At 47.6% G+C, this 16,965-nt stretch overlaps 1 protein-coding gene across 1 annotated transcript in view; it reads left to right on the forward strand.

Moving 5' to 3' along the window:
* The first annotated feature begins 2,230 nt into the window (after positions 1-2,230).
* Positions 2,231-16,965, forward strand: part of NDUFA4L2 (NDUFA4 mitochondrial complex associated like 2) — a 50,475-nt gene continuing 35,740 nt past the window's right edge. Inside the window, exon 1 of the mRNA XM_056849390.1 lies at positions 2,231-2,326. Within this exon, the coding sequence (XP_056705368.1) occupies positions 2,231-2,326 (96 nt within the window). The remainder of the gene's footprint in view (positions 2,327-16,965) is intronic.

The following is a 16,965-nucleotide window of genomic DNA, read 5'->3' on the forward strand; positions in this document are numbered from 1 at the left end:
ATTATTAAATCAAAAGAGTTTCCGTCTAGACATTAGGAAGAATTTTCTAACAGAGCGGTTCCTCAGTGGAACAGGCTTCCTCGGGAGGTGGTAAGCTCTCCTTCCCTGGAGGTTTTTAAGAAGAGGCTAGATGGCCATCTGTCAGCGATGCTGATTCTATGACCTTAGGCAGATCACGAGAGGGAGGGCATCTTGGCCATCTTCTGGGCATGGAGTAGGGTCACTGGGGGTATGGGGGGGAGGTAGTTGTGAATTTCCTGCATTGTGCAGGGGGTTGGACTCAGGGCTGGTGCTACCATCAGGCGAACTAGGCGGTCGCCTAGGGCACAGACCTCAGAAGGGCACAGAACTGGCCTGAGGGGCACAGTTTTAAACAGATTCGTTTCTTGAAAAAATGCAACTGACAATTGATGTTATTTATTTTAAGATAAGTACCACAACAGTGCTATGGCATATAATGAATCAGAACGTCTTACCAAAAGTTGTGTGCTTTTATTTTTCTACAAGACATCTCTTTTTGAAAATTGGTTAGCAGTGGCGCTGGGTGGGGGCACACGTAGTTAGCCTTGCCTAGAGCGCAAAAATGACTGGCACCGGCCTGGTTGGACAGATGGCCCTGGTGGTCCCTTCCACTTTCAGTGCACTTTGAAGGAGGATTTTACTGTGTGAACTGGCAAAATCCACTTGCAAACAATCATTAAGGTGCACTGAAAGTGGATCAAAAGTGCATTATTTGGGCTGTGTGAAAGTGCCCTATGATTCTATGGGCGAAAACACACAGTCGCTTTAGCCTCCTTCATTCTGTTTCAACCAGGATTCAGCCAGGATCGAACGCACCGGCGAAACACATGCGCTCAATCCTGGCTGAATCCTGGCTGAAACAGGGGCTGTTACCGCACTAGGTATTCCCAGCGATGTATCAAGAGTTTGGAAATGTTATAAAAAACATCGCTTTAAAAGGGTTTTTGGATGCCACGGCTAACAAATGGTTGGAAGACGTCTTCACAGCTAAAGGAGCCAAACAAAGTGCGAACAGTATTTTTTATAACAGTTTCAAACTCTTAATACATTGGTGGGAATACATAGAAAGTGCGAACAGTATTTTTTATAACATTTTCAAACTCTTAATACATCGCTGGGAATACCTAGTGCAGTAACAGCCAGGGAATGTGTGTGTGTGTTAAGTGCCGTCAAGTCGCTTCCCACTCATGGCAACCCTATGAATGAAAGTCCTCCAAAATGTCCTGTCTTTGACAGCCTTGCTCAGATCTTGCAAACTGAAGGCCGTGGCTTCCTTTATTGAGTCCATCCATCTCTTGTTGGGTCTTCCTCTTTTCCTGCTGCCCTCAACTTTCCCTAGCATGACCAGGGAATAAAGGAGGCTAAAGCGACCGTGCGTTTTCGCCCTATGATTGTAAGCCGGCATATAAAAAAACCAAGGCCACTTAGGCACGGGAGGTTTTGCCTTGGATTTATTGCTCTCTAGACCAGGGGTGGGGAACGTCAGGCCCGGGGGCCATTTAAGGCCCGCGAAGTCATTTGGTCTGGCCCTTCATAGGTCCTGGCAGATCTCTAGATCAGAAGGATCTAAGACTGGCGATCAGCCCCCTCCCGCGGACAGGAATAGCCTCTATTCAAGGCACATGTGAGTTTGTTTTGCCGAGAAAAGGAGTCTTTTCCCCCCTTGCAGAAGAGTCATTAGCTATGGAGCTGCTAGGACCGCCCAAGAAACTGCGTTAACCCTTTCCCACCCGGGCCATGGAGAAACGTATTGGTTGGCTAATTTTTGAGTTGATAAATTTGTATGGCCCGCAAATGGTGTTATAAGTATCCAAATGGCCCTTGGCAGAAAAAAAAAGGCTCCCCACCCCTGCTCTAGACGCACATTTTCCCCCATCCGGATTCTCAAAACCCTGCATGGGGGCTTATTGCCGAGTTGTGAGAATCCGGATGGGGGGAAATGTGCATCTGGAGCAGTGGCAAACCCAAGGCAGAACCTCCCAGGCATCAGTGGCCCAACTCTTCTCCCTCCCCTTCCACAGACCAAACTTCTTCCCCGGGCTTTTCAGACCCTCCGCCCCGTCGTTCCCCGCCTCTCACCCTGGGGGAGAGAAGGAGGGTCCCCCCCCCCGCCTCCCCCTAGACTGGAGGCGGGGGCAGCGGCTGGTGGGACCAAGCGGCGCCAGGCAGCCTGTTGCGCTAGCCGGAGCCCAGCGGAGCGCACGCTGCCATGGGAGAAGCCGGCGCGGCACCCCTGCGGAGCCCCAAGGCGAGGGGCGCATCTCCCCGGGTGGGGCTCTCCCGGCACCTCAAGAGGCATCCAGGAGTGAGTCCTTTCCTTCCCCACGCCTGCCCCAGCTTAGCATTTTGGGCACCCACTCCCCCCCACCCCCCACCCACTTTTTAGGCACCCCCTCCTAACTCCCCCCCTTCCCTTGCAAAAAAGAGACAGAACTTCCCACCTGTCGCTACCTGTGAGTGCGTGTAAAGTGCCTTCAAGTCGCAGCCGGCTTACGGCGACCTCCTTTGGGGGTTTTCCTGCTTGGCTTCTGCCTTTTCCCAGCTGCAGGCAGCGAGCCGACAGGTGCGCCTCCTCCCCACCCCAAAAGAGAGAGGGAAATGCAACTTTCCTCACCCCCCAAAAAAGGAAGATGCAACTTTCCTCGCCCCCCAAAAAGGGAAAATGCAACTTTCCTCACCCCCAAAAAAGGAAGATGCAACTTTCCTCGCCCCCCAAAAAGGGAAAATGCAACTTTCCTCACCCCCAAAAAAGGAAGATGCAACTTCCTCGCCCCCCAAAAAGGGAAATTGCAACTTTCCTCACCCCCAAAAAAAGAAGATGCAACTTTCCTCGCCCCCCAAAAAGGGAAAATGCAACTTTCCTCACCCCCCAAAAAAGGAAGATGCAACTTCCTCGCCCCCCAAAAAGGGAAATTGCAACTTTCCTCACCCCCAAAAAAGGAAGATGCAACTTCCTCGCCCCCAAAAAAGGGAAATTGCAACTTTCCTCACCCCCAAAAAAGGAAGGTGCAACTTTCCTCACCCCCCAAAAAGGGAAAAGGAAACTTTCCTCACCCCCAAATAAGGAACATGCAACTTTCCTCACCCCCCAAAAAAGGGAAAATGCAACTTTCCGCATCCCCCCAAAAGGAAGATGCAACTTTCCTCACCCCCCAAAAAGGGAAAATGCAACTTTCCTCACCTCCAAAAAAGGAAGATGCAACTTTCGAGAGCTTGGTGTAGTGGTTAAGAGTGGTGGTTAGGAGCGGTGGAGTCTGATCTGGAGAACTGGGTTTGATTCCCCGCTCCTCCACATGAGCGGCGGAGGCTCATCTGGTGAACCCGGTTGGTTTCCCGGCTCCTCCACATGAAGCCAGCTTGGGGGGGGGGGACCGTGGGCTAGTCACAGCTCTCTTGGAGCTCTCTCAGCCTCACCTACCTCAACAGGGTGTCTGTTGTGGGGAAGGGAAGGTGATTATAAGCCTGTTTGGTTCTTCCTTAAGTGGTAGAGAAAGTCGGCATATAAAAACCAACTCTTCTTCTTCTATGATTTTGTGCTGTTGGTATCTATTGCCTGCTATGCCACTATTGAAGGCAGGGGATTTTGGGCTAGGGGGAAAGTGGCTAGCTTCCCCCCCCCCTTTAGGTTTCCTGGTCCCTCTGTCTCCCTTCTCCACCCAACTTTTCCTACCCATCCCTGTAGAAGAATAGGGGGTACACCCCTGAGGGGAGGAGAAGGGACCCAGTAAATTCTCACCCCACATGCTTCTTATCCCATAGTCATTCCCCCTTCCATAGTAACCCTAAAGCCTCAAGAGGTCCCAATCCCTTGCTCCAGAGGAGTAAATCACTCCTAATTGCTTACTTTGAAGAAGAGTTGGTTCTTATAAGCAACTTTTCTCTACGGAGTCTCAACTTGGCTTTACAATCGCCTTCCCTTTCCCCTCCCCACAACAGACACTTTGTGAGGTATAGGGGATTTACTTTGGGGAGGGGCCATGGCTTAGCAGTAGAGCATCTGCTGGGCATTCATAAAGTCCTAGGTTCAATTCCCGGCATCTCCAGTTAAAGGATCTTTCAGTAGGTGATGTGAAAGGTCTCTGCCTGAGACCCTGGAGAGCTGCTGCCAGTCTGAGTAGACGGGCTTCATATGTACTTCCAGTCCCACCCACTTCTATCCCTGCTTCTGTGCTATGTATGGACAAAACATCTTCAATCTTTAAACCTTGCTTGAATTGGACGTTTTGGAGGATATTAATTCATAGCATCACCATGAGTCGGAAGCGGCTTAACATTCACAGAATCAGTGACACCTCATTCCCTAATCTTCAATTTTCCAGCATCTGAAACATAAACCTTACAGATGCATGGGGAGGGGACATTCATGAGATATCTTTTGTGTGTGCATGTGTGTGTGTGTGCCCTCAAGTCAGATAACTTGACTTGTGTAGTGGTTAAGAGCAGTGGTTTGACGCGGTGGAGTCTGGTCTGGAGAACCAGGGTTGATTCCCCACTCCTCCACATGAGCGGCGGAGGCTAATCTGGTGAACTGGATTTGTTTCCCCACTCCTACACACGAAGCCAGCTGGGTGACCTTGGGATAGTCACTCTCTCTCAGCCCCACCTACCTCACAGGATGTCCGTTGTGGGGAGGGGAAGGGAAGGTGATTGTAAGCCAGTTTGATTCTTCCTTAAGTGGTAGAGAAGGTCGGCATATAAAAACCAACTCCTCCTTCTTTGCGGGGGGGAGGGGGTGTTGAAATGTTATCTAAATCTGCCTGAGTTCAATGCCTAAAAATGAGTCGTGCCAGTTGACACACCAAACATGGCACCTGAGCAGACAGTCTTTATTTGTACGCCCAGGAGTGAGGGAATTGGTAGCAGCAAAAGAAAGGCACTCTGCATATGCTCAGAAGTGATAACATTTTCGTTGTGCAGTGGCCAAACCCTGGAACTGAAAACCAGTCCTGGGGTTAGGTTCTGGACCCAAAAATCGCACCTGCGTTGTAAACTGCAGGAAGGCCAACGTGCGATTTCGAATCAACTTTCTCTCTCTGTTCAAAAAATGGGTCACGAGGCAAGCACACTGAGAGAGCAATCCTATGCACTATGTCTGCCCAGAAGTCCCACTATGTTAAAGTGATGCATAAGTAAGTATGCACAGCATAGCACCCTTAGAACTGCTTTTCATATATATGCCCAGAGGAGAAGATCTGAAATATGCTTTGCACAAGCCACGTCAGCCTTGGATCCAACTATGTCCTGACTCTTTTCTGAAAAATCACTGCCTCTTGTCTTCCCCCCCCCCCCCACATTCAAAGATTAACTTAAAAAAAAAAAATCCATGGGGGGCAGTGGTGCCCCATTCTGCCTGCACCTAAGAGGAACCACTGTGGTGTAGTGCTTCGAGTGTTGAGTCAGGGTCCTGCCATGGAAGCTCACAGGATGATAGGGTTGCCAACTTCAAGGTAACACCTGGAGATCTCCTTCTATTACAACTGATCTCCAGCCGATAGAGATCAGTTCCCCTGGAGAAAATGGCCAATTTGGCAATTGGACTCTATGGCATTGAAGTCCCTCCCCTCCCCAAACCCTGCCCTGCTCCGGCTTCGCCCAAAAAACCTCCCGCCGTTGGTGAAGAGGGACCCGGCAACCCTCCTGGGTGAGCTTGGGCCGGTCCCATGTTCTTGCCTAACCCACCTCACAGGGTTCTCGTGAAGATAAAATAAAGGGGAGATGAGTGAGGTTGAAACTATTTTGGGTCATTTATGGTGATAACTAAATAAATTTAGAAAAAATGGAAGCCCTTATCCGTCACTTCTATTTTAAACTGTAGGTTCTAAGCTTTCCAAGAATGCGTCAGCTCTCTCCTCTAACCTCAGCTAAATCCTAAACACATGGACCGCATTACAAACAAAATTTCCACTGCGCCCTGCCTTGTCCTTTCACTGGGGGGGGGGGCAAGGAGTTAGGGCTGCCATCCTCCAGGTACTAGCTGCAGATCTCCTGCTATTACAACTGATCTCTAGCTGACAGAGATCAGTTCACCTGCAGAAAATGGCCAATTTGGCAATTGGACTCTATGTTGTCGAAGGCTTTCACGGTCAGAGTTCATTGGTTCTTGTAGGTTATCCGGGCTGTGTAACCGTGGTCTTGGAATTTTCTTTCCTGACGTTTCGCCAGCAACTGTGGCAGGCATCTTCAGAGTAGTAACACTGAAGGACAGTGTCTCTCAGTGTCAAGTGTGTAGGAAGAGTAATATATGTTATATATTATATGTTACTCTTATATATTATATGTTACTCTGACTATATGTTACTCTTCCTACACACTTGACACTGAGAGACACTGTCCTTCAGTGTTACTACTCTGAAGATGCCTGCCACAGCTGCTGGCGAAACGTCAGGAAAGAAAATTCCAAGACCACGGTTACACAGCCCGGATAACCTACAAGAACCAATGGACTCTATGTTGTTGAAGTCCCTCCCCTTCCCAAACCCCACCCTCCTCAAGCTCCACCCTCAGAACCTCCCACTGGTTGCAAAGAGGGACCTGGCCACCCTAGGGGGGAATTCCAACCTTGCATATAGGGTTGCCAACCTCCAGGTACTAGCTGGAGATCTCCTGCTATTATAACTGATCTCCATCACTTCACCTGGAGAAAATGCCCATTGGACTCTATGACATTGAAATCCCTCCTCCGCCCCAGGAACCTCTTTCCGGTGGCGAAGAGGGACCTGGCAAGCCTACAAGGAGGGTAGGCATCACCTCACTGGGGTGTTGGATCGAGCAGCTTGGGAGCCCTAGATTCAGTCCGCCCTGTAGATCTATAGCAACTATTGTCTTGTTTATTAAAATGTCAAAACACTCTCCAACAGTGTGAGGGAATTACACCAGCCAAACGGGCACCAATGTGGAAGGAAAATTCTCAGGAGGCCTTTCCCATCAAGTAATCCTTTTAACTGAAGAAGCCGAGGATTGAACCTGGGACCTTCTGCATGCAAAGCAGGTGCTCTACCTCTGTGCCTCAGCCCCTCCCACACCTCTACCTTTTCCCATAAGGAATTTATCTTCCATCCAAGGGGCACTGATCATTCTACTCCCTGGATTTTAGCAGGATACAAAATTTGCCATTCGTTTGTTTGTGCTGTATTTTTTTAAAAAAACCCTGCTTTATTCATTTGACGGCCAAAACTTTAGTGCTTCTGCGCCCCTCACTCAATACAAGCTGATGTATAATTAATGCTCAGCAGTTTGTTCCCTAACCCTAGATGTCCACAGCTGCCACATGCACCATTGGCAAGAGGGGAGATCTGATGTGTGTTATTTACCTTGTTATATCTGATGCCTCTCAGGGGTTTTTCGACACTCGAGGAATAAATCGACATGCAGCAGGTTTTTCAACCCGCTCTTCCCTCCCTCCTCCAAACCTGAAAGCTAGCTTAAGTTTTTTTTCCACCCTTTGTGATCTGACCGCCCAATTTAAAAAATCTCAGTGACAGAATGGAAAACTTGGACGCTCCCCCCACCCATCCCGCCTCCCAAAGCCGTTGTCTTGCTTTCCATCAAAAATTCACGACAGGGATTTTGTTTACAAATATGAATAAACCCTGCTAAATTATATATGCCCACGACGCCTTGATATAAATACAATTTCCCCTTGCACAGGCAAAGGAAGGCCTTATTTGAGAGGGCTTCTCTGTTGGAAGAGAATAACTCACTGACATAACACTGATTTCATTCCCCACGGGAAGGCCTGTTTAAACACTTAAAACCAGATTCTCTTCAAAGAAAGGCGCTGATTTTTCCCAACTCTAGTTCTGCCTGTTGTCCCAGCTGACATAATCAATTAACCTTTTTTAAAAAAATCTGCCAAACAATCATTCTGCCCTCCCCACAAATTAGGGTTTCCAACCACCAGGTACTAAGCAAAAAATTTCTTTGCTTCAATATTAATAATGATGTTAATAACGTAAATTAACAAGAATAAGTAAATAGGAAAAGAATTTATGAACAACTAATTGATATTCTTTACAATCATGACTTACATAAAAAACTGTTATTATAAAGCACAGTCATAATATACATTCTGACTTGACAAGGCTAGTCAGTGCATTCCAACAATTGTTAACAGAAGTAAAAAAAAAATCATCAAGGCAATAAAGATTCTCCAACTTATCTCATCAGTTGGTGGGGACAGGGGTCCCAATTCGTAATACAACAGAAAATAATACAGCAACGAACAGTTCAATTAATATTTCGACAGGAAGACCCTCTTTCCAGTCTGGAAGGACAGAGCCTGGAAAGAGGCAATTCGCCCTGCTTACTCCACCGGAGAGAGGCAATTCGCCCTAAAATTATTCTTTTTCTCCCCGTAAATCTCTGTCCTTCCACTGGAAATATTGAAACTGGCCAACAGCATTCAGTCTGAACAATGAGCCGATATCACAGAATAATTACCACAGATTGAGCTGATGAAGCCACCGAAACGTGTGCTGACCGGTTACACGTCCTTTTTTGTTTCCCCGACTTGTTGGACCCTATTTCTTTATCATATATTCATTTGCCTTCGCAAATAATTTTGGCATACTGGGTCTTCCTGTCGAAATATTAATTGAACTGTTCGTTGCTGTATTATTTTCTGTTGTACCACGAATTGGGACCCCTGTCCCCATCAACTGATGAGATAAGTTGGAGAATCTTTTTTGCCTTGATCATTGCTTTTTTTACTTCTGTTAACAATTGTTGGAATGCACTGACTAGCCTTGTCAAGTCAGAATGTATATTATGACTGTGCTTTATAATAACAGCTTTTTATGTAAGTCTTGACTGTAATTAATATCAATTAGTTGTTCATAAATTCTTTTCCTATTTACTTATTCTTGTTAATTGACGTTATTAACATCATTATTAATATTGAAGCAAAAAAATTTTTTTGCTTAGTGAAGGTTGGCTAATTTAAGCATAGTGTTTCAGTTCTAACACTCATCATTATTTTTGGAGCCCACGTGCCGCTTATTCTTTTAGTTTCCACTAATCACGGCATAGGTTATTTTTTTATCTAACCACCAGGAACTAGCTGGAGATCTCCCACTATTACAACTGATTTCCAGCCGATAGAGATCAGTTCCCCAGGAGAAAAGGCCATTGGAGTTCCCCAGGAGAAAAGGCCATTGGACTGTATGGCATTGAAGTCCCTCCCCAAATCCCATCTTCCTCAGGCTCCGCCCCAAAAATATCCCGCCAGTGGCAAAGAGGGACCTGGCAACCCTACCACAAATCTAGGCTATTTATTTAGATATTTCCACCCTGCTTTTCTCCCCAAAAAGGAACCCAAAGCAGCTGACAATATCAATCCCCCCTAGGGTTGCCAGGTTCCTCTTCGCTACCGGCAGGAGGTTTTTGGGGCAGAGCCTGAGGAGGGCAGGGTTTGAGGAGGGGAGGGACTCCAATGCCATAGAGTCCAATTGCCAAAGCGGCCATGTTCTCCAGGGGAACTGATCTCTATTGGCTGGAGATCAGTTGAAACAGCAGGAGATCTCCAGCTAGTACCTGGAGGTTGGCAGCCCCACCCTGCAAGATAGGTTAGGCTGAGAGAGACTGGTACAAGGTCACTCAGCGAGCTTCCATGGCATAGCCACACTGCCCCGGCTACCAGCAATCCAACTGCTCCCATCTTTAGGGCTACAACTGAATGCGAGTTCCAGTTTTGCGAGGACACATCGCTGTGCAAATGTATTAGGTGCAAAATTCAATATCCCGAGGGCCAGTTTATGTATTCAGCTGCAAGCAATAAACTGTACACACATCCAAAAAGCTCCCATTGCATTAAAAAACATGTTTGGAACAGAATGAATAATGAGTTTTTTTTTCTAACGTGGCAAAAATTGAAGCATGCAGTCGAAACAGCAATGTGTGGGTAGGTAGATGTACACACACGCATATCTGCATGCAAGAACCACAGGGACTTCCCAGAGGCAGCGTCTGACTGCCGTGTATAGCTCTTTGCTACCCAAATTAGCAGAAACAAAATAAATTGTCCCCAAAAAAGAATAATTACATATTTAGGGTTGCCCACCTCCTAGTGGGGCCTCCTGGAGCCCTTCTGGAATTACAACTGGTCTCCAGATGACAGAAATCAGTTCCCCTGGAGAAAATGGCTACTTTGGAGGGTGGATACGATGGAATTGTGCCCTGCTGAGCAATCTCCCTTCCTAGGGTTGCCAACCTCCAGGTGGTGGCTGGAGATCATCTGCTATTGCAACTAATCTCCAGCTGATAGAGATCAGTTCACCAGGAGAAAACGGCCGCTTTGGCAATGGTTTGTTAGTACCTGGAGGTTGGCAACCCTAGTTGGGAAATGCCTGGAGATTTTGGGGGTGGAGTCTGAGGAGGTCGGTGTTGGAGAGGGGAGGGACTTCAGTGCCATAGAGTCCAATTGCCAGAGTGGCCATTTTCTTCAGAACTGATTTCTATCGCATGAAGATCAGTTGTAATAGCTGGAGAGCTCCAGCCACCACCTGGAGGATGGCAACCCTATGTTTAGAGTACTTAACATAATGGTTCATCTGGGCTCTTTCCTTCTTGCTACTCTTCCTTTTCTTCCCAACCACTTCTCCTTAATTTTTTTGAACGCAAGGTGCAATTGTATGTAAATAACATTTTCAGGGATATTTATCTACAACTATTAGGCCCTAGGGTTGTCAGGTCCCTCTTCGCCATCATCGGGAGGTTTCTGGGGCGGAGCCTGAGGAGGGCGGGGTTTGGGGAGGGGAGGGACTTCAATGCCATAGAGTCCAATGGCCCAAGCGGCCATTTTCTCCAGGGGAACTGATCTCTATCGGCTGGAGATCAGTTGTAATAGCAGGAGGTCTTCTGCTATTACCTGGAGGTTGGCAACCCTATTAGGCCCTGTTTTCATTTGTTTCTAATACCTTGAGGATCTAGAAGGTGTTCTGTCTTGGAACAATAGGAACTGTGGTTTACCACAGAGAAGTGCCCAAAAAATAGAGACGGCCCCTGAAAAACTGGGATCGCAGGGAAATGGTTAACTGTGAAAGTCTAACAAGGTCTGCCGCAGAGCTCCGTCGAAACTGGGGCGGCTGCCGGAGACCTTCCTGACACGCCATCCATTATCCACGATCAGCTGCTGTTCGCACCGGCCCTGTAGATCAGCATTTTCACCTTGCAACAGCTTCTCCGGCTGCTGCGTGGTGCTGCTTCCCAGGGTGCCCAACTGCCTCAGCCGGTGATTAACGCCAACTCCACGGCTCAGGCCAGCTGAGCAAAAACGGCTTGCAACTCCGGGACTCTGCTGGTGGGGCAGAAATGTTGGATGTAATGGAGCAGAAACAGGCCATTCAGACAGAGCAAACTTTGCGAGGAGAAGCAGCAGGGCCGGAAGGCTGAGGAACCTCTTCTTGCACACAAAATATACGAGAGACTTATACTAACCAGTACTACAACAACCCAATACACCAGTTGTTTGAATAATTGAGAATAAACTTTACAACATATTCCCTCACCTGGTTGGGTTTTAAACTGTTTGTAGTTGCATTTGTTTACATTATTGTATTTCTATATATGTGTGCAGACTTAAGAAAAGGTTTTAACGAACCACTGATGAAGGCCCTAGAGGCCGAAACACGTTTGGGTTTGTGGTTATAGGTATCAACCTAAGTTTTGCCATTGTGCTATTGTAATGCTTTTAAAGAATTTTAAATTTTGCATAGTGCTTCTAATAAATTATATTTGTAATATTTCTACATAGACTTATAGAAATCTTCCTCTCACCCAACCTTGGGAACCCAGCTTTTGTTTTTAGGTTGGGTTTCATTCCCCTTTTTCTTCTTCCACAACAGCAGGAGATCTCCAGCTAGTACCTGGAGATTGGCAACCCTACATAGAATCCATCCTCCAAAGTTGCCATTTTCTCCAGGGGAACTGATCTTGGTCATCTGGAGATCAATTGTAATAGCGAGAGATCTCCAGGTGCCACCTGGAGGTTGGCGACCCTAGATCTGACCCTCCAACACAACACAATTTGGGAAAGCAGACTGTCTAGGAAGCTAAAAACTCTAGTGCTATGACACTTCCTATTTTACAGGTGGGGTCGATGGCCCTACCATTAGGAAGAGTAAGGAGGCCTGCCCTCAGGCAGTGCATCTTGGGATGCAGTGGAAGGGCAGAATATGGTCCATTATTTAGGTTATTGTATTTTGACCACAATGGAGGCACTGTGTGGATTTTCTGCCTCAGGCACCAAACGTCTCGAATCATCTCTGACGATCTGCACAACGGTGTTGTTTCCTACATTAACAACAGAGTAGTAAAGGCACCATGTGTGGGAGCCATAGCCAGTGTCAGCAGGTATCCCCAGGATTTTTGGAATGTAACATCTGCCATTTACATTTTTTTGTTTGGGGCCTAGGGTTGCCAAACTCCAGGTACTAGGCGGCAGATCTCCTGCTGTTGCAACTGATCTCCAGCCGACAGAGATCAGTTCCCCTGGAAAGAATGGCCGTTTTGGCAATTGGACTCTATGGCATTGAAGCCTCCCCTCCACAAACCTTGCCCTCCTCAGGCTCTGCCCCCAAAACCTCCTGCCGGTTGTGAAGAGAGACCTGGCAACCCTACTCCAATACCTTTGCTACCTATGAAGAGGAGGGAATTTCAGCAGGGACTACCTTTCTTTAGCCCTGCATGGCAGGCATGCAATCTTTCTGCCCAACTATTTCTCTGGATGGAATCAATTCCCTACCCACTTTGTTTGTGGCAAGGACCTTGGGACCAGGGCCTGCAACAAACCAAGATGCCAACTCTGTCCCCGTATTCAAGCTGACAACAAAATAACCAGACTGCCCCGTGGCGCAGAGTGTTAAGCTGCAGTACTGCAGTCAAAAGCTCTGCTCACAACCTGAGTTCAATCCCAACGGAAGTTGGTTTCAGGTAGCCGGCTCAAGGTCGACTCAGCCTTCCATCCTTCCGAGGTCGGTGAAATGAGCACCCAGCTTGCTGGGGGTAAAGGGAAGATGACTTGGGAAGGCACTGGCAAACCACCCCGCAAACAAAGTCTGCCTTGGAAACGTCGGGATGTGACGTCACCCCATGGGTCAGGAATGACCTGGTGCTTGCACAGGGGACCTTTACCTTTACTTAACAATACCAGCCATACCATTGTAGGTTCATTCACTTGTTCATCTTCCAGTGTTATATATGTCATGAAATGTCAGCAATCTCTCTGCATCAGACCCACAGGTCAGTCCCTACGCAAAATAAATAAATGGCCATTAATCAGACATTAAAAACCGCAGCACTCAAAGACCAGTAGGAGAATATCTTAATCTTCCAGGTCATTCCATTGCTGACCTAAGAGGGGCAGTCCTCAAACAAGGACACTTCAAGGGGTAATTACGAGAGATTGCTGAACTTGAGTTCATTCACAAGTTCAGAACAATGGTAACCCCCCCGCCCCCAGGGCTGAATAGGGAGGTAGGATTCTTATCTCACTAATGATGCTAATTTTCTGCCCTATGAATTTCCTCTCTACTCTAATCACGCTGATTACAACATGCATTGTACCTTCGCATCCTTTACAATACCCTTTCCACCTTCTGTCAGGGATATAAAGACTCGGAGATCTCCATTCCTACATGTATCTAATGAAGGGAGCTTTGACTCTTGAAAGCTTGTTGGTCGCTAAGGTTCTGCTGGGCTCAAATCTAACTGTTCCACCACAGGCCGACTCATCTACCCCCCGAAACCTACTTAGTATGTTGCAGATTTAAGAGTAGCAGTTCTCTTACAAAGGAATTTTAAAGGGAGATTGGAAAGAGAAACTGCTGAATTACAGTTGATATTCAAACTAAAGTCAATGCATTTACCTGGGCTGAATAAAGACCTTGCATTCATGGCCCACTACCAATGCTGATTTCTCCACACCCATCTCTCCCCTGGACATCACAGACTCTTCTGCATATCACACCTAATCCCATCAAGCCTGCTATTCACATTTACATACTGTTCCTCTACTTAAAGACCAATGGATTCACATTCTAGCTGTATCTGAAGAAGTGAGCTGTGGCTCACGAAAGCTCATACCCTGCCAGAAAATATTCTTGTTAGTCTTTAAGGTGCTACTGGACTCTTGCCCTTTTTGACTACTGCAAATAGACTAACACGGCTACCCACTGTGAATTATCTACTTAGTATGTGTCTGCTTTAAGGGTTGGCATTCTGCTAGCTGGCCAAGCACGCAAAGAACGGGGCTGAAGAGTCAGGAAGAAGCCAGTGTGATGTTGTGCTGGCTAGCTGCCAATGCTCAGGTTCTCCACTCGCCGTGTCTCTGAGATGCTGTTCCAGGCAGTTGGCAACAGCAGGGAGAGGGTAAAGCAGAGTCCAAAGAACAAGTCCGTTTGCGAAAGCCGGAAATCAGAGTCCGGTACGTGCCAAATCAGAGTTACAGTTCGTAGTCAAGGTAGCCAGTCCAAGGTCACGGAGAGTCAGAGGTCCAAGGTCTAAAGGCACAGAGTTGTTCAGGAGTGGGAGGCAGCAGGTTGTTCAGGTATGCACTGCATTGCTTCCTCAACCCTGGTCTGTTCAGCTGAGGCTTTTCTGGCATCTGGCTTCTCTGTCAGTCTTCCTCCTGCGAGGACTCACTGTTCTGCTGCTGTTCCAGCACACGCCGGTAGGCTTCCAGCCAGGCACTATGTCTTTTAGCCACCAGTGCCTTTCTCTGCTGCTGCCTCCACCTGTCAGCCTTTGCTGCCTTAGTAGCTTAAGGGCTCACAGCTGGGTCGCTGGGTCCAGGCTCTGAGCAGGACAGGGTTGGTTCTGCCATGACATCTGACTGCAAGTCCTGTGCCTGCACTGTAGAGTCACCAGCTTCAGGGCTGTCAGCTGCCTCGCCAGGCTGTGCTGAATCAGGCCCCACTTCAGGCTGCGAGGTCAGAGGCAGCTGCATTGGGGCTGACTTCTCCTGGTAGAGTTCCTCCTCTGAGGAGGACCCATTCTCCAGGGACTGCCCCATGGCAGATGTAGTGGTTAGGATGTACAGCTAAACTGGGGAGAAGAAGGAGAATTTGCCATTGAGTTGTAACCATCTCATGGTGACCCCATCCACAGGTAGGAGACGAGCAGAGGTGGTTGGCCATTGCCTTCCTCTGCATAGCAACTCGTCTTCCTTGGAGGTCTCCCATCCAAGTACTAACTGTGGCCAACCCCTGCCGGGCTATTCAGGCTGCTAAAACCAGGGAGACCCAGGATCAAATCCCCACCATGCCATGAAGTTCATGGGATGACTTCATGAGACCAGTCACACACTCTCAGCCTAACCTAACTCAACCTAACCTTCCTCACCAAGTTGTTGTGAGGATACCCTGAGGAGAGGACAACCATATTAGACACTCTGAGCTCTTTAGAGAAAGGGTGGGATAAACATTTGGCAGAGAAAAGCACTCAGATACCCTTGGTGGTTGTCTCCCTAAGGAGGTCTGACCTTTGTCTCAAAGACAACGGTACCATTTTTCTGTGGCCTAGTCAAATACAATACTATCAAATACCATGTTAGCACCTAGGGTTGCAAGCTCCAGATTGGGAAATACCTGGAGATTTTGGAAGAGGAGCCTGAGGAGGGCAGGGTTTGGGGAAGGGAGGGCCTTCAATGCCATAGAGTCCAATGTCCAAAGCGGCCATTTTCTCCAGGTGAACTGATCTCTGTCAGGTGGAGATCAGTTGTAATAGCAGGCTATCTCCAGCTAGTACCAGGAGGTTGGCAACCCTATTAGCACCTGCCAGCATTTCTCACTTTTTTATACTTAGGGTTAGCCACCTCCAGGTTGGGAAATACCTGGGAATTTTGAGGGTGGAGCCTGAGCAGGGCGGGGATTGGGGAGGGGAGGGACTTCAATGTCATAGAGTCCAATTGCTAAAGCGGCCATTTTCTCTAGGGGAACTGATTTATATCACATGGAGATCAGTCGTAATAGCGGGAGATCTCCAGCCATCACCTGGAGGTTAAACCAAATAGAATAGCACCTGTGCTGAATAGAACAGCACCAAGACTCACACATGTATCTGTTAAATCACTATATTATAATCCATATATTAGGATCGCTATCTTCTGATCCATTACACAAAGTATACAAGATAAACTAAAATAAGCAATAGGCATATAACCAAAGGAAACTTATATAAAGTCTGGACGACTAATGATACATTAACTAATAGTAAAAAGGTAAAGGTCCCCTGTGCAACCACTGGGTCATTCCTGACCCATGGGGTGACATCACATCACGACGTTTCCTAGGCAGACTTTGTTTACGGGGTGGTTTGCCAGTGCCTTCCCCAGTCATTTTCCCTTTACCCCCAGCAAACTGGGTACTCATTTTACCGACCTCAGAAGGATGGGAGGCTGAGTCGACCTTGAGCCGGCTACCGCAAACCGACTTCCGTCAGGATCAAACTCAGGTCGTGAGCAGAGCTTGGACTGCAGTACTGCAGCTTACCACTCTGCGTAATGGTAAAGTTCTGTATGTAACGTCCATCAACAGTTGATAAGCATCTTTCAACGGAAAGCTGTATGGGCAGACGAGACCAATCGGTGGGTTCGCAGCAGAAAACAAGCAAGCAGAGCGCTGGAGATTCACTGGGAGGCGGGGGGGGTGAATTCCCACTGAAACCGAGCGCACGGAGCGCTAGAGGCTGAGCGGACGAAGCACTGGAGACTCGCCGGGCAGCGGGGTGCGGGTAGGTCTTCGTGCTGTTCTATTCAGTTCCAATCACCTGGAGGTTGGCAATCCTATATATACTACATCCCTTAATAATAATTGATAATAACAACTGATCCTATTAATCAGGTCAACCTACCATGAGTACATGGGCCACTCTAGTAAACCCTCATTATAATAAGCCGCATTCAGAGAGAACTAAAACGCAACAGCCCTCAGTTTTGCTTATACAACGTTT

Source organism: Euleptes europaea, chromosome 1 (genome assembly GCF_029931775.1).
Source record: "Euleptes europaea isolate rEulEur1 chromosome 1, rEulEur1.hap1, whole genome shotgun sequence".
Taxonomy (NCBI): domain Eukaryota; kingdom Metazoa; phylum Chordata; class Lepidosauria; order Squamata; family Sphaerodactylidae; genus Euleptes; species Euleptes europaea.